The following is a 21,991-nucleotide window of genomic DNA, read 5'->3' on the forward strand; positions in this document are numbered from 1 at the left end:
CCTCCAAGGATGGAGATCCCATAACCTTTCTAGGCCAGTTTGCCTGAGTGTCTGACAACACTTTGGTAAAAAAAAAAAAAAAAATCCTAATATCTAAATGGAATTTCTCATATTCCAACTTGTGCTTTTTGCCGTTCATCCTTTCCCTGTGCACCTTGGAAAAATGTCTGGCTTTGTGTTCTCTGCATCCTGCAATTGGGTAGTTGCAAAGAGCAATAAGGTCTCCCCTTTGCCTTCTCTTCTCCAGGCTGGACAGACCCAGCTTTCTCAGCCTCTCCTTGCACATCATGTGCCGGAGCCTCACCCAGCCTGGTGGTCTCACGTTACTCTTGTGCCAGGACATTGATGGGCTTCTTTGCCACAAGAGCACATTGTTAGCTCATGGTCAACTGGTTGTCCACGGGGACCACCAGGTTTTTTCTGCAGAGCTTCTTCCTAGACAGTCTGCCACAGCCTGTATTGTTGCATGGGGTTATTCCATTCCAGGTGCAGGACTTTGCATTTGCTGTTATTGAACTTCATGAGGTTCCTGTCAGCCCACTTCTCCAGCTTGTCTAGGTCCCTCTGAATAGCAGCCATGCCCTTCAGCATACTGACCACTACTTCCAATTTGGTGTCATCTAAAGTCTTGCTGAGAGTGCACTCTGTCCTTTAATCAAGGTTTTTAATGAAGAGTTTAAACAGTACGATCCCAGTACTGATCCCTGTCAGAGTCCAATTCTTTCTGATCAGGTTTTTTTAGATATTCCATGTGTGGAGGGTGTAATGTTTAATATAAAATTTACTTATCTGAAGATAGTTGATGTTACACGGGATTTCTGATTTAGCAGGGAGATACAAAATACACTGAAAACACAATACAATACAAATGAAAGTTACATTTAGCAAAATACAGCAATTGCAATACACAGTTCAATCACAATACCAATGTGATTCCCATTACAGGTCTGTATAATATGCTCACCATCACGATGCTGGGTGTCCCCAGTCCCCCGGAAGGAATATGTGGGTTGAAGCCAGCTCAAGCCCATTGCTCTCTCTGAAGTTGTTTTGTTAGCTCTTTAGTTTTTATACTCTATGTTGGGCTGAGCTCCGTATTCACTCCCCCCATGCCGGTCTGGCTAACTCAGGGAGACACTTGTGCTCTTTTAATGAACTCAGAAAGAAACATTTACACCACCAGCTAATCCATTCAACTGACATAGCCAGCTCTCTAAAACAAAAGCCACACTCTGGTGCCCTTTGTGTAGAGACAAAGTTAGCTTCTTTGCAAGAGCTGCGATCAGTCACACCCTGTGTTACTCTCTGAGCTTCACGGGCACATAGCCCTTGCCATCTCCACTGAGCCTTCTTCCATTGTAGGGGTTTATTGGTCAGTCACAGTCCCCGAGGGACCCCACTAATATGCTGGCTGCCAGCTGGACTTTGCACCACTGATCACAGCTCTGACATCAGTAGGCCAGCCAAGTTTCCACCCATCTTATCATCCACTTATCCAGCCCATATTTGTTTATACGGAAACTATGGGAGACTGTCAAAGGCCTTGCTAAAGCCAAGGTTTACGACATCCATTGGCCTCCCCTTGTCCACAGGGTCAGTCACCTTGTCAGAGAAGGCAGTGAGGTTGGTCAGCATGCTTTGCCCTTGGTAAATCTATGCTGATTGCTCCCTGTCACCTTCTTGCCCTTCTCATGCCTGGAAATGGCTTCTATGAGGATTTGCTCCATAACCTTCCCAGGGACCAAGGTGAATCTGATTGACCTGGACCATCCTCCTTGCTACCTTCTTGCAGAGGCGTGTGGTATTTGCCTTTTTCCACCGATCAGGAATCTCCTGCAACTGCCATGACCTTTTGAAGAGGACAGAGAGCAGCCTCGCAATGATGTTGGGCTGCTCCCTCCGCACCCTTTGAACCCATCCACTCGGGTCCATGGAGTCCTGTATGTCCAAGTGGGTTAAGTGATCCCTAACTTCATCTTCCTCTGCTGCGGGTACTGCTTCATGCCCATGGACTCTGACAAGAGACTCAGGGACCAGGGAAACCTGAGGGCAAACCCTATCAGTGCAAACTGAGGCAAAAAAAAAGGCATTGTGAACCTCAGCCTTTTCCCTATCACTTTTCACTAGGTCTCCTTCCGCATTGACCAGTGTGTGCACACTCTTCTTGGCCTTCCTTTTGCTACCAATGTCTTTACAGAAACCCCTCCTGCTGCCCTTCACCTCCCTTGCTAGTTCCAGCTCCAGCTGAGCTTTGGCATTCATAACCACATTTCTACATGCTTGTATTACTCCCAAATAACCTGTTCCTGCTTCCACATTCTGTGTGCTTCCTTTTTGTGTTTTGGCTCAGTCTGGAGCTCCACATTCACCTTCTGCCATGCCTGCTTGACTTTCTGCACACTGCAATGGACCATTCTTGGGCTCTGAGGAAGTTGTGCTTGATGATCAACCAGTTCTCCTGGGCTCCTTTGCCCTCCAGGGCAGTTTCACAGGGGATTCTGCCAAGCAGGTCCCGGAACAGGCCAAAATCTGCTCTTGGGAAGTCCAGGGTTGTAATTCTGCTGTTTGTATTGCTCATTCCTCTCAGGATCTTAAACTCCACAGTGCAGAAAAGGCTGCTCTCAACCTTCACATCTTCAACCAGTTCTTCTGTGTTGGTGTACAGCAGGTGTATAGCCTCCTCTTTGGCTTCGTATCTTGTCTTTTCCGAAAAGCTTCTATCCACCGGTTGCAGTGCTCCCGTCAGGAGAGCTATACCACCATGTCTCTGTAATCCCAATGAGGTCAACTGCACCTATGCATGGACTTCTGACTCCTCCTGTCTGTTCCACACGCAGCGTGCACTTGTGTACAGGCATTAGAGCTGAGCCTCAAACTGTGCTGCTTCTACAGGGGAGGTGTGCTGTCCCCCAACCACACTCACTCTGACCCTTGTGCCCTCACCTCTCTTCGGGTTGCGGTAACCTTGAGGTACAGTTGCTGCCATACCCTGGTGCTCCTGAAGAAGATGGAAAATGCCACATAACAGAATACATTTAGCTAGCTGAGCAGCAGGAAAACAATAAATTTCCCTGATGCCTGCAGGTGACTGCCTGAAGCTCACAAGTGACACATTTATTTATAGAGAGTTATTAAGTGTTTGTATTTATTTATTGATATCCTTATAGATACACAACTGCAGGAAAACCAGCAATTGCCTACAAAGTCACAACCACCTTTACCACTTTAAGCATATTTGGAAGAGAGCTTCCGTGTCAGCCAGGATGAGCAGGATTAGGGTTTGCCTTCCATTTTCTTTCCAGTTACTGTCTTAGATTACTTCCTAATCTGTCTTTGTAGCCCTTGATCCCTTTGCCATGGTTAAGGGAAGCTGGGGAGCTACAGAACAGAGGGGGAAAGAGGGCTTGGGCTTCAGGAAAGACCCTTTTGCTAACAAAGAAAACGAAGAGCAGAGGCTTGCTATAGGATCCTGTACTCTATGGAGTTAAACTGGACAGGATTGCCTGTCCCAGAACAATCATGGGAGCTGTGTCCTGGGAACACAGGTCTTCATTGGCAATACAGGCCATTCTGCTGTTTCTTCTGGTGCTTTCACATACGCATATTTCCATTCATTCTGGACTCGTATCAATCTGCGTATTTCTGTTTAAAATCCCTACACCGGTACAGCTTTAACACAGAGTCACAGCCAGCCTTATGCAAAGAGCTTATTTTTCCTCTGTAGAGAAGTAACTTCTCAGAAAAAAAAAATCTGCTAGTGTCCTGGTTTGGGCTGGGACAGAGTTAATTTTCTTCACAGTGGCTGGTGTGGGGCTGTGTTTTGGATTTGTGCTGAAAACAGTGTTGGTAACACAGGGATGTTTTTGTTACTGCTGAGCAGTGCTTACACAGAGTCAGGCCTTTTCTGCTTCTCACACCACCCCACCAGCGAGGAGGCTGGGGGTGCACAAGAAGTTGGGAGGGGACACAGCTGGGACAGCCGACCCCAACTGCCCAGAGGGACATCCCATACAATGATGTCATGCTCAGCATATAAAGCTGGGGGAAGAAGAAGGAAGGGGAGGACATTTGGAGAGATGGCGTTTGTCTTCCCAAGTAACTGTTACGCATGATGGAGCCCTGCTTTCCTGGAGATGGCTGAACACCTGCCTGCCAACGGGAAGTGGTGAATGAATTCCTTGTTTTGCTTTGCTTGTGCATGCAGCTTTTGCTTTACCTATTAAACTGTCTTAATCTCAACCCATGAGTTTTCTCACTTTTACTCTTCCAATTCTCTCCCCCATCCCAACGTGGGGGGAGTGAGCGAGCGGCTGTGTGGGGCTTAGTTGCTGGCTGGGGTTAAACCACGACAGCTAGGAATACATTCACGTTACAAGGTAAAATGTCAGAGTGCCATTCTGGTTTTAAGGAAAGTCATTTCCCCAGCACAGATTTAAAACCCACAGAAACAAAAACCTCTATAGTAATCTCTGGAAGCTAAAACCAATGGAATTGTTTCTGGTAGACGAAAACATCCCATGCCGGAGGCAACAGCCCAAGAGAGGCGAGGCTGCTGCAGCTCCCTGTCCCCAGGTCCAACTAGTAGCAAGGCTGAAAATGTATTCCCAGCAGGCACACACACACAGGGGACACATACACCACATACACACACATATACATGGCCGGCCACACAAATCACAGACACTCAGAGCACTCACATGAACATAGTCAGTGCCAACGGCCTCATCCTGCTCCCCCCTTCGGCTGAGCAGGATGGATGTCCACTAGTGGGAATATATATATATATACACACACACACACATATGTACAAGGTGGATCCCTCCAGCAACTGGGCTCAGACACTCAATCTGCCCAGTAGCTGCCCCTGAATCCCAGTCTCCCCAGTTGCTGGCACCTGGACATACAAGCCCCCAAGGCGCAGCCCTACTCTAGTTGCCAGTACGGACCATCACACACACACGCACATACAGAGAGCTGGCCTGGACTTTTCAAGTCCCACAGCTGACCCCGCTGTGCTCTTGCCCCTAGAGACAAATAGGTCCCCTCACACCCAGAGCTGGTCCCCAGAGATCCACTCGCCCCCAGCTCCCAGGCCACTTCACCTGTGCACTGGGTGGTCCATCACACACTCACTCGCACATCTGCACTCACTCCAGTCGCTGGCTACCCCTTTATTTTCCCACGCTTGTTCCTCCCCTAAATTTCTTATAATAATTTCATAATCTCTTGCGTGATCCCAAACTGCTTTTCCCCTGCATCCCACCCCTTTTCCATCCTGCTCCTTTTCCTCCCCTCTGGACAGGTGCCTGGGAGGGGTGTCCCTGCCCATCCAGCCCCACACCCCAACCCACTCCAGCAAGGGACCCGCGCAGAGTCACAGTTACGATTTACAGTGAAGGCAGCGTCAGCCCCAGCCCAGTCCCTGTGCTGGGGATGAGACCAGTCTGAATTGATTGCAGTTATTGGGTGTGTGTGGGGCAGGCATGTCAGGTGAGAAGAGAGCTCCCATCTCCCACCAGATGATCTTTTATTATAACCTAAGTTTCCACAGAACAAAAAACTCAGAATGATTTTGAAATCCTCAGGCAAATGTATACTCAGCCATTAGCTAATTAAGCAGACAGAATAAGTACAGAACTGGTGGAGGGCTGTGTAAGAAATGAGGGAGGGACAAGAAAACCAAGGTGCCGGCATGTTCTGCAAAACGCTATTTGAAAGAGTCTGGGGAAAAGAATAGAATGGTGAGCCACAGCTGAGACCTGAAAGAGGGATCTCAAGAAGTAGAGTGGAGCTGACAATCAGAGAAACTGAACTAGCCACATGCCAGAAAAGAGGGCAAGTCGTTTTGGCAGCTTTATTCCCAGGGTGTTTCCGCATACTTTAGCCATCCCCAGAGGGACAGAACTGCTGATGTGGTCAGAGCTAGCAGGCAAGCCGGGCTGCGCAGGCTATTTAGAGCAGGAATAGCCTCTTCTTCACATACAGCAGAGCGGTTCCACAGGACTGAGCACAACAACATACTGTGCGTTCAGATTGCAGATACACATCAGGCAAGGCAAAATTTTTTTCAAAATCCATCTGCCTCCAGTTAAGCTGCAGAAGTTGCGTTTCGGTGTGCACTCATTTCACTCAGTTTCCCCCCTTTCATTCACATTCATTCAATTTATTCAACTTCATTCACACTGTCAAACCCCACACTCACAAGCACCGAGGTGCGTATGCCCAGCGGGTCTGGCCAGGACCCATGCTTCTGTGCAACACAAGGGAAGATCATGGGCACCAACTATCACACCCTTATGGCATCTCCTGAGTTATTCTCCACTGGCAGTGGCAAACTGCCTTGGACGGGTCTCTTATGCCCAATCATGGGTATGAAAGCTAGTGGGACCCAGCAGTTACTATGGTGGCATCCTTGTGCTTCACAGTCTGGCTGCTACTGCCTTCACACATTTCAGGCAACTCGTTTGCCCATTTTCTGTGTTTCTTCATTTTGAGTTTCTGAGGCTATGGTCTGCTTCCAGTTGGACTAAAAGGAAAAGAAATGGCATTTGTGATTTACTCTATCTTCCTGCCGTGTCCAGCTGTCAAGACGGTAGGGTCTTCTGCAGACAAGTTGTCTATGCTACAGCATGCAGGTCTTCCTGGTTTGAGAGAAACAACGTATTTCTCAATTTTACTGCCTTAAACTGTGTCTTTGGTTATCAACACAGGCCATTCTTTTAACCTTTGTTCTGCTGTTTCTTCTGGTGCTTACACACACCCATTTCCATTCATACTTCGCTCATACCAATCGATATTTCAGTTTCAAGTCTCTGAAAGCTGATTTGGCTTACTAATGAGTCAGGTAAATACCAGAGCCAGGGCAAACAAGGAGATAACACAGCTGGAAGTAGAGGACAGCAGAGAGAAAAATGCACAGGGATTACATTTTTAGCAGCAGCAAGAGGTTACATCAACCCAGCCACTTTTTCAGTGGTTTCTAACTTTAAGTAAATGGCTTAATATTTAAGGCTGGAATCACTCACTGCCCCGTGAAAAAAATACTGATTTGGGACTCCTCGATACAGGGATCCCTTCTGCCTCACCCCGTTGTGTTGTTTCACATAAACCCGTTCTGTTTGAAGTTGGTAAGGAAGTCAAGCATTTGGGGCATTTGTATTTGCAAAACATTACACCAACAAACAGAATAAATCCAGTAACATTTCTTTGTTTGCTTTCACTCAGGACTGATCCAAAACCCTTAAGTGTATTTAAGTGTAGAATAGAACATGCTTGCTGAGATTGTATTTGCAGCTTCTTTCTGCTTGCAGTGCTTCACTTTACTTTCCTGCTCCATGCTGTTAATACTGTTCCAACAAAATATCCAGTAAAGCTCCTCTGCCCACATAGCTCAGATTTCTGAGTGGATTAATGCACAAATGTGTGTTTCCACTGGAACGGGCTGAAAAACAGAAGAGAAATAAATATAAGCAAATGACTGAAAGGTTTGCCTGATTCATGATTATTATCTAAAGTTCAGAGTTGGCACTACCTTGCTGACTCACTGTTTGAATCATTTTCTACCTTATCAGTCAGTCTTGAAACTACATCGAGTATGGATCTGAGTTTTATCATCCCTGACAACCTGTTGACAACCTGAGAATGCATGTATGCATGCCTACACTGTAAACCAGACCAGAACTATCAATTTACTTTTCTAAAGCTAGAACTGATGCAGCAAACTCCTCCTTCTACCTCTCATTTTCTATTGCTTTTTTAAAATTACTTCATTTGTTCAAGTATCATAGCAAGAGGGCAAATATGGGGAAATATGCCCAATTAAAAGATCCTTCCATAACCTTCCCTTCAACAAAGAAAGAGCAAAACCACATACTGTACCATCTTGGTCCCATTCCTTGAGGTGGTTCTCTTTCTATGACCTGAACAGTGATAGTGACTGTGACCGTGTAGTTTCACATGCCTTTCAAATCAGGCATTAGCACCAGGCATTCACTTTATTTTTGAGGTTAACTTCCTGATCCAGAGGGAGCAGTTGATACTTACTGTTCCTTAAGCCTGCATTGCCGCAAAGTTTGAGTATCAAAGCTCATCTCAAATGGGCTTAGTACTCAGCCCTCTCCCCGTCTTTCTGATTCAATATTTGCCGTGCTTCTCCCCAGTCCCACAGACCCTCCCAAGCCCTACTTCAGCATTAACAGGAATCGGTCACTTCTCTGCTTCACACCCCCTGCCAGGACACCCGCTCCTGAACCAGCACTGATCAGCAGCTGACTGCCGATCTGAAAGAAAGAAAAGTAACGGCATTGCTACATAAATACTAGAATTACTTGGGTATGCCAAGTTTTTCCCCTACATTATAGGCTTAATGCTCTGTACTGCGTTTGTGTTAGTGTTATGTATAGGTAGAGAGAGCAGAAGTTAGCAGGGAGGTGAGGAAATCCTTCATTGGGCGCCGGTGCTCTGCTCTATGTACACGCTCTGGGAGGGACTAGCTGGGATCCCTACTTGATATATAGCGACCGGTAACAATACCATATATGGAATTATCATCCACGTGGCAGCTCGTCGCCAAATCCAAACATCAGGAACAGCAAAGAATCCGACATTTAAAAAAGAAAGAAGAAGAAGAAGAAGAAAACCCCGCACCCCTTTCAATCACTTCTCGCATGATTTGTCTCCTGGGTGGTTTTCAGCCGAGGAAGCCTCCGGGCTTCCCTCGCGTCGCTGGGCGCCGGCGGCCGGGCCTGGCGGCGCCTTCCCGCCTTACCCCTCAGCGCTTCCTCAGCCGCAGGCCCCGCCCGCCGCCGAGCCCGCCCCGCACCTTCGGTTTCGATTCCTGCCGAGGCTGGCCGGGCGGTGGCTCGCAGTCTCCGAGACTCCTCAGTCTCGCCCCGCTCCCAGTTTCGTCCCGCCGCGGTCGGCTGAGGCGAAGAGGGAACGATGAGCGACCCGGCGGTGTGCTGCTTCCTCACCAAGATCCTGTGCGCCCATGGCGGGCGGCTGGGGCTGCCGGAGCTCCGGCAGCACATCGGTCTCTCGGTGCAGCAGCTGGAGCAGACGCTGTCGGCGGCGGGCCCCCAGCGGTTCCTGGTGCTGCGGGACGGCGGCGGCGCAGAGGTCCTGGCCGTGTCGGCCGTGCGGATCTGCGTCCGCAAGGAGTGCGGGGGCTGCGAGCGGCTGCACCTCTGCAAGCTGCACCTCATGGGGAAGTGCAACCTGGGGCCCAGGTGAGCGCCGGGGGGGCGGCGGGGCACGGGCAGCCCTTGGTGCCCGCCGCCCTCGCGGAGGGGAGGGGGGCGCCCCCCCACACACACACCCCCGACTCCCCCCCCCCACACCCGACCCCTCCGGGCTTCTCCCCGGAGCCGGCCACCGTCGGGACCGGCCCGGGGCGGCTGGGCGGCCGCCTGCGGCCGCTCCCGTCCCTCGCCTGCGGCGGCCGGCCCGCTCCGCCGGGAGTGCCGCTCCTGCCCCGGCCCCTTCTGCCCCGGCTCCCTGCAGGAGGAGAGGCCCAGTCCCCCGCCTCGGGTACAGCCTCGTAGCGGGCGTTTCTTGCTCGCGAAGGACTCGTTTGCTGTTCTCGCTGTTTTGGTAAAAGCCCGAAGTGACCGCTGTAGGTTGCAGTTTTCTAAAGCCTGCTTTTCTTTGTGTCCTGGGTTCGGCTGGGATAGAGTTAATTTTCACAGGAAGCTGGGAGGGGACACAACCAGGATAGCTGACCCGAACTAGCCAAGGGGATATTCGATACCATATGATGTCATGCTCAGTATATAAACTGGGGGGAGTTGGCTGGGGCGGGGGGGCGGGCTGGATCGCGGCTCGGGAACGGGCTGAGCATCGGGTTCTGGGTGGTGAGCAATTGCATTGTGCATCACTCACTTCATATATTCTTTTATTAGTATTATTGTTATCATTATTTCTTCTCTCCGTGTGTTGTCCTATTAAACTGTCCTTATCTCAACTCACGAGTTTTTACCTTTTTCTTCCTATTCTCCTCCCCATCCCACCGGGGTGCGGGGAAGAGTGAGCAAGCGGCTGCGTGGCGCTTAGTTGCGGGCCGGGCCTAAATCATGATACTTTGTCAGTATTACGATTTTTTTTTTTGTTAAGCTGCTTGCCTGCCACACCTGTCCCTCAGCCCCCTGGCATCTGGATGAAATAGTTTACAAGTATTTCTCTAGTAAGAAAAAGGCAAAGTGCTAGCATGCAGTCTGGTTTTAATCTAGAAAGTTACGAACGTTTAATTTTGCTGTAAGTCACTGCTCTGCTTTACAGCCCTTTCTGTGAGAAGCAGTGTTTAGTTTCCCATGTACATCAGTCCCGTTTTCTGGACGTACGGAGAACTCACAGGAAGAGTAGGCCCAGCAGCCTTTCTAGGCACAGGCTGGCCAAAGGTGATACCTAGTTTAAAAAAAATAACCATAAAGGGAACCAAAAACAAATGCAGAAGTGAAAACCAGAAGCTTTTCAGTGATAATCAATGGTAGCAGTGAGCTCTGATGGAAGAATTTGCAGTTTAAGCCCCCAAGCCCCAGGTCTTGTGCTGTTGCAGTGTTAGTAATATGCTGCTACCCCACCAGATTCTTTCTCTTCTGCACCGGCAAAATAGCTCGTTGTGCACTTGGGTCTGAAAAGCATGGATGGGAAAGGCCATGTCTATCTCAGAATGGTACTAGCAAAGTATTAGGATGCTAAGGTTTTCTTACTGTTTCTTGCTTTATTGATGGTACGATAAGCTTCCATGTGATTCACTGTTAGCAATACCTTGAAGTGCATGTAGGCCCTTGCACTGGATGACTCTGTGTGAACTAAAATGTGCAATGAGGCAATTCCCTTTGTAATGATAAACGATTCTGTCCTCTCAATAGCACTAAGTATTTAAAATTATCTTTGTGTGTATTAATAAAACGAAGAGTATGCCATTTGTGGGAGGAAGGTTGATTAAAATGAGGGGGCAGAAATACTGCTAGGTGGACCACATGGATCAAGACAGAGAATATTTTTTAACTGATAAGGTAAAATCTAGCCTTGCTTCCAGATCTTGCTTCCTTTTTGTTTCAGAATCTCTGGAAAGAAAAATGACTGTGCAAGTTACTGGGGTCTTCCTATTTAGTGGAATCAGGATTTTAGTCCAGTTAAACCCGTTTTTAACTTGTCTGGCAAGTAACTTTTCACTGCTTTTTTTCTAAATGTGTTCTTAGACTCAGCTGATTAGTTATCATTGTATTTGTGGACTGTTTCAACCTTTGACTTAGAAATATGTACTCAGGTGCTGTAGATCACCTTGTGACTGTTAGTGGAATCTGAAGTTAACCGTGGAGGAACGCTGGTGATGGCTCCCACCTCGAATACTCTGTAGCTCACCTACCTTCATAGACATTAATCGAGTGCCTACAGAATCTAATATCCTTAGAAGATCATTTCTCAGGACCAAAGATGGCACACTTCTGCCCTTCAGACTTCGCATTCTTGTTTATTTGCTTACAAAGCACTGTGTCCAACAGGTAGCGGGGGTCAGGGGTGAAATGTCTACACGAGGACAGAAGGATTGGATCAGACATAGCATGAGGTAAAAAAGCTTTCACGAGGAGAGTTGCAGGAGTTAACTAGAGTCTAAAAGGATAAAGGGAACAGAGACTTGAGTCTGATAGATTAACAGGTACTTTTATTGGTTGAGTATGTCTAGTTTTAAGGCTGTATCAAATCATGCTTTTGAAGAGCAAGACATAAGGAAGTTGTATTTTACTGCATTGAATTAATGAAGAGGTTGACTGTTTCTCATTATTGATTTGCAGTATCTTTTCAAATAGATAAAAAAAAATTGCAATCTCTCTCTAATTCATAATCACTTCAGACATTTCTCTTGGGTTAGTAAGTGGCACCAGCATCTTAGTTATTGTCGTTTAATTGCTTCTTTATCCAAAACTCAGAAGTTAAGCAACTTTCTTGGGGGTTTGGGTTTTTTGTTTTGTCTTTTTTTTAACTTCCCAGCCAGCAAAGATAACAAATTGTGTTGTTTTCAGCTTCATTATCTTTTTGTTTTGCACTCTCAGACTCTTGCATCTTTCTTTACATGCCATCCCTGGGACAACAACCTTTTACATTCACAAAATCAAGGGTGTTGCAGCTTCCACCGATGTTGATGTATTCCTCTAAAATTAGCAGCTGTTCAGGTCATGTGACTTGACTTGCCTCTTACTTGGAGGGGAAGAAAGTGTGGGGTAGACAGACTTGGCTTCAAATCTGTGTGGCTAGCTTTCTTAAAAGTGGTCTGGTCACATCGATGTTTAAAATGGGGATAACAACGCTTACTGTATTTCACAGAGTTATTGTGCTGTTTTTCCATTCTCTAGCTACTTACAGAGACCATCTTTGTCTCCATGGCTTTTCCCAAGTTGCACATTATCTGATGTTGTTCTTTAAATCGACTTGACTGAAGAAGGAAACATTGATATTTCTGTGTATTTTCTTGCAGATCTTGTAAGTACTCGCATGACATCATCAATGCTGAGAACAAACAAGTTCTAAAGACCCATGAGTTGTCTGGCCTCAACGAGAATGATCTGCGAGTCCTGCTTCTCCAAAATGACCCTTTTCTCCTCCCTGATGTGAGTTGTACTGAATTCTTAAGAGAAACTTTTGTTAATTAGGAATGGGAGAGGGCAAGAGAATGTGGAGTTCTGATCTCAATTTCAAGCTGTTAAGATATGTAACAGTAATACTAAGATTAGTCTGAACGAAGTATGAATGGGGATGGCTGTGTGTGAAAGGACCAGAAGAAACAATATAAAGCCAGGGTTGTGAAAGTGTCATGTACTTTAACAAAAAAAAATAACAGCAATAAAACTGTTAAACACTGAGGAGTGTGTTGCTTACATAAATAACAGAAGGCTTGCACCTGGATAAGGCCATGTCATCTATGACTTGACAGTAGAAGACCTGCCATCTGACGGCACGAAGTGGACAGCAAGGCTACAGCCTGTTTTGCGTGCCATTCCTGTTATCCCAACAGGATAGCCATAAAGTTACTCAAAACAAGCAAACAAAAAAAGTCAGCAGCTTCACCAGAGATTTACAGATGGTGAGGTAAGCAAGACAGAGGTGAAAGATCACAATAATTGTACATGCTTACAGGATAAAAGGCCTGACCAAAAAACAGTTTGTTGGCTCTTCTCCAAGAGATGATGGAGACTAGGAAGCAAGGGCCCCTTTCCTTTTTCAGCCTACGCAGGGGTTGTGGTTTAACCCCAGCTGGCAATTAAGCACCATGCAGCCACTCGCTCACTCCTCCCCTGCCACGGTGGGATGGGGAGGAAATCAGGGGGGAAAAAAAAGTAAAACTCATGGGTTGAGATAAGAACAGTTTAATAATTGAAATAAAATAAAATATTATAATAATAATTCTAATGAAAAGGAGGATAACAAAAAGAGAGATAAATAAAACCAAGAAAGACAAGTGATGCACAATGCAATTGCTCATCATCCGCTGAGCAATGCCCAGCCAGTCCCCAAGCAGCAATCATCATCCCCCAGCCAACTCCCCCCAGTTTATATACTGAGCATGACGTTCTATGGTATGGAATATCCCTTTGGCTAGTTTAGGTCAGCTGTCCTGGCTATGCCCCCTCCCAGCCGCTTGTGCACCCCTTCGCTGGCAGAGCATGGGAAAATGAAAAGTCCTTGACCTAGGATAAGTGCTACTTAGCAACAACTAAAACATCAGTGTGTTATCACATTATTCTCATACTAAATCCAAAACACAGCACTGTACCAGCTACTAGGAAGAAAATTAACTCTATCCCAGCCAAAACCAGGACAGTAGGCCTGCACATTTTGGTGTTTGAGGGTATAGGGGAGTAAGAAAAATCTGAGAAGATAACCAAATGACTGCAGTCAGTTTTGTGTAAAATCTGCCCCTTCCAAAGTGCCCTGAGATTTTTGTACACTAACTTTCTACGAAGCAACCTTTGTCCGGTTTGTATGCAAGTCATTAATTTTGTTAAATTTGGCTGAACAATCCATTCTGGTTCTGCATGTGTGTATAAGGGCAATGCTGTCTTCAAGGTATGGCTGTTTCAAAGCCAAGAATATCCTGTTCTGGCTACAGCTGTTCCTGGCTAAGAAATTACCAGAGTACTGCCTGTTACCCTTGTCTTTTGGAGGTTATAATCTCCACAGATCTGTTGGCATAACAGTTCTATTGTTTTCTTACTCCCTGCTGTGACAGTGCTGGGCTTTGACAAAATAGATTTTTTTTTTTTTTTGGTAGTGTTTTAAAATATGTTGTGCTGGCAGATTCAAGGAGCATGGTGATGAGCAAGGAGGATTAATAATATCTTTGTCCTGCTCAGCTGCATCTAAAACTTAAGTGTTTCTTGTTTAATTACTCCCACTAATGAGCAGATAGTATTGATTGGTATTACTCTTAAGCTCTTATCTATAGATCTGTTTAGCCCTCATGGCTGGCAGACATCATTAATTACCTCTAATTGAGCACCTTAACTCCTATTATGGAGTAAAATAGCAGAAACAGAAAATAGTGATTGATGCAGGCCATTTATAAACCTGAGAGCTGGGTAGAGGGATGTGAAAGCCCACTTGGCTGTTTCTTGATTAGAAATGCTGACTGGCTGTGTGTGTGCTGACGAATGTCATGTATGAAGCTCTCAGGCAAGAGGAAACTTTGGTCTTCTGTGACCTGAACTGGGGTGCAGGGTAAGAAAAACACAACAGCACCCCAACATCAGGGATTTTTACACTTTCCCTCACCTTGTCTCTGGCTCTCCTTTTTTTTGTTTCTTGGCAAATGCAAGGGGTAGTATGCTTTCTTGATGTAGCTAAATAGTGGATTCCCTATTTACCTGAGGCAGCACTTTGTTCTGGTTTGGTAGTTTGTTCTGATGCTCCCATGTAAAAATTTCATCTTGCGTACTAACATCGTCTTTTAAAGCATCTTCCTCTAGATGCTCTACAAAATTGCTCTCAACCAGATTCAGTGTCTTTAAATCTCTAGGAGCTTCACTTTGTAACTTAAGTGGCTGGTATCTCCACTACCCTAAAGTGGTATTTTGTGTAATGGATGCTCCATACAAATATTTTGTATGGAGCATCTCAGCGTTTACCTGATGCTGTATTTTAGTTGTGGTTTTTTTTCCTACTCTCTTGAGCAGGAAGATGCAAGCATGAAAGCAATTCCTGTGCTCTGGCCCCCAAAACTAGTGTCTGACATAAGTCTTATACTTTTTTTGGTAGTTCATAAACCAGCTTCAGGCTGTGTGACAAACTGTGCTCTCTGCTTCTGGTTTTGATTAGCAGTGTTCCTGGAGGAGAAAGTTTCTAGAAAGGAGAGGATATTGAAGTTAAGGGGGAAAGACCTATTAGGGAAGCAGTGATTTTAAGTTTTTCTAGAAACATCCAGAGAACTATATTACTCCTTTGAACCAAGGGACTGTTATATAAGTTTATATCACAGCCCTTAGTTTGTGCTTGATTCTCTGTCTCTGGTGGATGTTGGACTGTTTCCAGCTCAGTAACTTGAACAGTTATCTCCACTTGAAGGGGTGGGAAGACAAATTGCATGTTTAAAGCCTTAACTTACTTTTCTTCTTAGGCACTCAGATGAGGCATGTACATTTTAGATGAAGGTAACACTTTGAGTGGTATCAGGCCCCCAAAACAGAGCAACATTCTTCAACTGAGGAAGACCATCCCGTGGCAGTGGTGTAAGATTTGAGTTCTTGAGTGACTGAAGTTGCAAAGCATCTCCCACAAGACTGTTCGTTATTACCTAGCACTTGCGTATGTTCTTGATACATAGATCTTAGAGTGCTCTGTAGATGATAAGCCTTTCTGCATTCTCCTCGGACAAAGTTGGGAAAATGAAGGAGAGAAGAATTAAGTAACTGTCGTGGTTTAACCCCAGCGAGCAGCTAAGCACCACACAGCCGCTCCCTCACTCCCCCACCGCTCCCAGTGGGATGGGGAGGAGAATCGGGAAAGAAGGTAAAACTCGTGGGTTGAGATAAGAACGGTTTAATAACTAAAGTAAAATACAATACTAACAATAATAATAATGAAATATAATATTAATAATCATAGTAATGAAAAGGAATATAACAAAAAAACAAGAGGGGGAAAAAAAAGGAAAAACCCCAGTGATGCACAATGCAATTGCTCACCACCCGCTGACCGATGCCAGAGCCGCAATCCCCCTCCTGGCCAACTCTGCCCTGTTTATATACTGGGCATGACGTTCCATGGTATGGAATACCCCTTTGGCTAGTTCAGGTCAGCTGTCCGGGCTATGTTCCCTCCCAGCTTCTTGTACACCTGCTTGCTGGCAGAGCATGGGAAACTGAAAAGTCCTTGGCTTAAGATAAGCACTACTTAGCAATAGCTAAAACATCATCGTGTCATCAGTGTTATTCTCACCCTAAATCCAAAACATAGCACTGTACCAGCTACTAAGAAGAAAATTAACTCTGTCCCAGCCGAAACCAGGACAGTGACTTACCCGAAATTCTGGAGTAGGTGAATAATTGCTTTGCACTGGCAGGTGCTGGTACTTTTGGATCTCACTAAGAAAGGCACATGATGCTTAAGATAAATAGCTTATTACTACTAAAGGTTGTAATGAGAAGAAATCTTATGTGTCCTCTCTGATGTCATGAGAAACCAAGACAATACAGCATCAGGCAGATCTCTCTGGTAGGATCATGGCTTGCTGTGCAGAATTCCCATCCATGGTGAGGTTCAGCACCCTTGCTGTTCTTCACATCTTTATAGTATTTTTCTGGGAAAAAAACCAAAAAAATGAAACCCCCCCCAAAACCCAACAAACTCAAAGCTATTGATCTTCTATCCGTATAAAACTGAATGTTCTAGATGGTACATGGAGGTTCACTGAGAGCATTATGCTCTTAGGCATCTCTATAGGAACAAGCACTTACAAACAGTACATACAGGTTGTATTGTTAAAAGCAGTCCATGCTAATGGCATGGTATGTGCTTTCATTATGTGGCTGTCACTAATGATAACATATGGGCCTCTGCAACTGAGGCCTACAGGTAAACTGCCTAGATTTGCTAGAAGTCGCGATTTCCTCATTATAATGTCTTCCACAGTGGCCCACTACATTAGCTGAAAATAGGTCCAAAATTCATTTTCCAAAATTTATTTTCCCAGTACAAGAGAGTGATGAAACTACTGGAGGAAGAGTTCAGCGAAGCACCACTAAGATGATAAAGGGACTGGAGCATCTCTCACATAAGGACAGGCTGAGAGAACCAGGTCTGTTTAGCCTGGAGAAGTGAAGGCTCAAGGGGATCTCATCAATGTTTACAAACACCTGAAGGGGAGGGTGTGAAGAGGACAGAGCCAGGCTCTCTTCAGTGGTGCCCAGGACCAGAGGTGATGGACACAAACTGAAACACAGGAGGTTCCCTCTGAGCATCAGGAAATGCTTTTTTACTGTGAGGGTGACTGAGCACTGGCACAGGTTGCCCAGAGAGGTTGTGGAGTCTCCCCCCCTTGGAAATATTCAAAAGCTATCTGGACACGATCCTGGGCAACCAGCTGTAGGTGGCCCTGCAGGGGAATCTCTGCTCGGGCACCTGGAGCACCTCCTCTCTTTCCTTCTTCTCACCTTGGTGTCTGCAGGGCTGTTTCTCACACTTTCCCCACCGCTCCCCTCACTACCGTGCAGCGTTTTGCCCTTTCCTAAATACTTTTTCCCAGAGGTGCCACCAGCTTGGCTGAAGGGCTCAGCTGTGTCTTACAGTGGATCTGTTGGAGCCAGCTGTGTCCAGCATGGGGCAGCCCCTGGCTTCTTCTCACAGAGACCACCCCTGCTGCCAGCACCTTGCATGGGCACCCAACAGATTGTAACGCCACTGATAGCATTCGTGATGCAGCTAAGCTTAAATATATAAATATTAGCCATAATTGCAAGGGGGTAAATGGAAAGTTGTGATATGGTTGCACAGACAGGGTGCAGGAAAACATGTAGAAGTAAAATCTGCAAGATATCTGGTAAAACTAAAATCCTACAGAGCAGGCAGTAAGGGTATGTGATGGAAGCAGAATAATCCAGTAGAACAAGCAAAACTAGAACAAGTCCAGATCCCAAAAATAAGATGTCAAAAGCAAATGAGAGCATTCTTTGGGCTGTTAGGGGTAGAAAAGCACAAAGCATCCACAATGACAGAGGGAAGATGAGGAAGAAAGAAGAAAACCCCCTTTGGTTTCTGCTTCCCTCAGAGGCTAAGAACCATCAAGGATACTAGTCATCAGTGCTCACTGAAATTACATCAGTTCTGTGGCTTTGTATGCTCCCACCTAATTTAGAGTAAGTTTGTGAAGGCTGATTGTTCTGTACATGATACTGACTGATAGTGATGAGGAACTCGCCTTTGGCGATGGGTATCATTAATGAGTATGAATCTAGTGAAGAGTTGTTTTGCAGTTGAAACTGGCCTGATTTTCAGTCTTTTAAACACTGGCATCGCAGCAGTGGGGAATCTTTAATTCCCTAGTTGATATATAAATCTATATATATTCAGTTGCAACACAGCGTAATATATAAATCTATATATATTCCGTTGCAACACAGCATAAATATAAATATATATTCAGTTGCAACACAGTGTAATATATACATCTCTATATATTCAGTTGCAACACAGCACAAAAACTGTCTCTGTTGCTTGGAACAGGGGTTGAGAGGGGATCTGTGACAGTTCTGGTGTGATGTTGGGGCTGTCTGCCAGATGCTGTTTGTCCTCCTCAAAGCAGCTTTCTTTCACAAAGTGTTGCTGTGGTGTTTGGTGGGCAATATGAAGGAGTTTTTGGTGTGTGATTTGTTCCCTGGGTCTAATCCACTGCATATCTCTTTTTTGGTGAGCAAAGGAATAAAGAAGTGCATTGCTTTTTCTGTATGTACTCTAATCTTAAAGCATTCTTCTTAACCATTTTTAGATGCCTAAATCTTCAATGCAGAATAACCTTTACAAATAGGAAGTGCAAATGCAGTTTCAGCTCCATGAAATAATACCTCATTTGACACAGTATACATGTTTTTATGGAGACGCTTGTTCTTTGTTATGGTTTTGGTTTGGGTTTTTTTGTTTTGTTTTTAACAGAATAACTGTAAATCTGTAAAAGTTGTTATGGAACTGTCTTGCTTAGGAGTGCCAAAAATGAATGCTTGTTGGACTGGCTTTTCTTTTTCTTGGAAAAAAAACCGCACGACTTCAAAACTGAAAATGCATGAGTCAGCTGAAAATGCCTGCTCTTCTGTGCAAGAAATCTGTCCGGATTAAAGAAGTCACAATGAACACATGCCTTTTATTCACCGTTTTTCTGCTGTTAAAGAAAACAAAGAAAAAAATTACTGATTCTAGTGTGCTTTTCCATTTCATATTGTATCTATCCTCCCCACTTCTAGGTCTGCCAATTTTACAACAGAAAGGATGGTACCTGCAGCCAGCAAAACAATTGCAACAAGCTTCATATTTGTCGACACTTTCTCCAAGGGGAATGTAGATTTCTTCCATGCAAGAGGTCCCATAACCTCTTGGATACCCATGCATTGAGAGTGTTGGAAACTGGAGGCATTGATGGGAACACAGCTTCAAACATCCAGACTGTATATAATCACAAGCATGTGGAATTCAACAAGGAACTGAAGAAGGGTAGAAGTAAGTTGTAAAAAACACTGGGTTTAAATAGCATTCTGAGTTTGATAGAGGTAGAAGCTGTTCTTGTCTTTACCTCACAGCTAAACCCCATTGTCCTTTCTGTGCTTTCAGTACACGGCTGCAAACCAAGAGAAAATTTTTTGAAAAAAACGGCAGTTACAAGGAGTAAAGAACCGAAGATGCCTTCACAAACAGCGGGCTCCACACTGCATGTGCCACCTTCAGAAGGTAAATATCTAGATAAGTACCAACTGCTTCCATGTGGAATCAGCTTTCCTATTTCCCCTCTTACAACATGTACTTTTTTTTTTTTTCCCCTTCTGCCATTGATCTGCTTTCAGGAATGGAATAAGTCATGGCTGAGTCGTGTGGGAGGGAGAGCTGTATTACTGTTGCCTAAAATACTGCATACAAAATTGTTATCGAGTGGCTGCTGATAACTGTGACTAGCTGGGATCTGTAACTGTTATTGCTGATCTGTTTTATCAGCAGTGGAGTGCCAGTGGAAAATTGTATGTGTACATATATGGACATAATCCTCAACACACAAATTGGGATGTTGCCAGCTAGCTGAGGTTCTGGTCTAGCAGTGCTGTTCATTCAGTCTTCTCATGCAGGTCCCAGTAGCAGTGTACCTGGTCAGAGCCAACACCAGCTGCCAACAGGAGCTGGAGGTAAAGATGAAGGTATGGATTGTTTCTAACCTTCCAGTCTTGAGATCAGTGGTTCTCATTGCGATTTGGTTTCACACAGCCCTACAGCTCCTCGTGGTAGTTGGAGTGCAGCTTATGTGCTTACCTCACTGTATGCTGAAAGCCATAGTACCGGATGGCCTGCAGAGGAGCGTTGAGATTTCTGCCCAAGCATTGTGCAGCACAACGGGGAGTAGTCTGGGATTGATCTCTGTACTGTTCTGGACACATTGCTTCCTTCCTGGGAAGGAGACAGAGTTGTATCTGTGCATGTGATATCTTTCCTTGCCTTCTGTCCCAGGAAATCGATATAGCTTTGTCAGTAGAACGGTTGTCTTGATATACCTTCCAGGGAGTGAATAGGAGCTTGTAAATCTCCTATCTTCCTGGGCAGAAGGGCCTTGACTTTAAAGCCTGTCAGAGTCCAATACTTTCTGAACAGGTTCTTTTAGATATTCCACACATGGAGGGTGTAATGTTTAATATCAAATTTACTTATTTGAAGATAGTTGATGTCACACAGGTGTTGTGGATTAACTCCAGTGGGCAGCTAGGCACCACGCAGCCATTCACTCACTTCCCCCCAACCCCAAGTGGGACAGGGAAGAGGAAAGAAAGAATAAAAGCAAGAAAACTTTAGGGTCAAGATGGGGGGGGGGGGGGGGGGGGGGGGGGGGGGGGGGGGGGGGGGGGAAGCAAAGGGTAAATGGAAGAAGAAAGAAGAAAACAAAGCAAAACAAATGATGCAAAGGCAGTTACTCACCACCTCCCACGGATAGGCTGATGCCCAGCCAGTTCCCAAGCAAAAGATAGCTAACCCTCCTAAAACTCCTTCTTTTCCCTTTTATCGCTGAGCATAATGTTATATGGTATGGAATATTTCTTTGGTTAGTTTGGGTCCTCTGCCCAGTTGTGTCCCCTCCCAACCTATTGTGCACCTCCCAGTCTATTCACTGAGGGGGCAGAGAAACAGAGAAGGCCTTGATGCTGTGCAAACACTGTTCAGCAAAAGCTAGGGCATCAGTGTGTTATCAGCATTGTTTTGGTCAAAAATCTAAAGCACAGCATCATATGAGCTGCTATGAAGAAAATTAACTCTATCCTAGCCAGGCCCAGTACAGTGAGGTTTCTGATATAGCAGAGTGATACAAAATACAAGTGTTGTTACACTTACCAAAACATAGCAATTGCAATACACAGTTCAATCACAATACCAATGTGATTCCCATTACAGGTCTGTATAATATGTTCACCATCACGATGCTGGGTGTCCCCAATCCCCGTGGGTTGAAGCCAGCTCAAGCTCATTGCTCTCTTCGAAACTCTTTTGTTAGTTGTTTAGTTTTTATACCCCTGTGTTGGGCTGAGCCCTGTATTCACTCCCCCCATTCTGGTCTGGCTAACTTGACGAGAAACATTTATACCACCAGTTGATCCACTCAGCTGACATAGCCATTTATCTATGACAAAGGCCACCCTCTGGTCCCCTTTGTGTTGAGACAGTGTCAGCTTCTTTGCAACAGCCGTGGTCAGTCACACCCTGTGTTACTCTCTGAGCTTCATGACATTGCCCTTGCCCATCTCCACTGAGCCTTCTTCCA

The 21,991-nt window shown here is 45.5% G+C and overlaps 1 protein-coding gene across 1 annotated transcript in view; it reads left to right on the forward strand.

Annotated features, from left to right (window-relative positions):
• Window positions 1-8,837: 8,837 nt before the first annotated feature.
• The window catches only part of LOC127024280 (zinc finger CCCH-type antiviral protein 1-like), a 30,256-nt gene continuing 17,102 nt past the window's right edge, over window positions 8,838-21,991 (forward strand). Inside the window, 6 exon segments of the mRNA XM_050908752.1 lie at window positions 8,838-9,227; window positions 12,476-12,608; window positions 19,446-19,719; window positions 19,810-19,926; window positions 20,265-20,273; window positions 20,316-20,384. Coding sequence (XP_050764709.1) covers window positions 8,941-9,227; window positions 12,476-12,608; window positions 19,446-19,719; window positions 19,810-19,926; window positions 20,265-20,273; window positions 20,316-20,384 — 889 coding nt within the window. The 5' untranslated portion in view covers window positions 8,838-8,940.

The sequence above is a fragment of the Gymnogyps californianus genome, chromosome 1 (genome assembly GCF_018139145.2).
Source record: "Gymnogyps californianus isolate 813 chromosome 1, ASM1813914v2, whole genome shotgun sequence".
NCBI classification, from domain to species: Eukaryota; Metazoa; Chordata; class Aves; order Accipitriformes; family Cathartidae; genus Gymnogyps; species Gymnogyps californianus.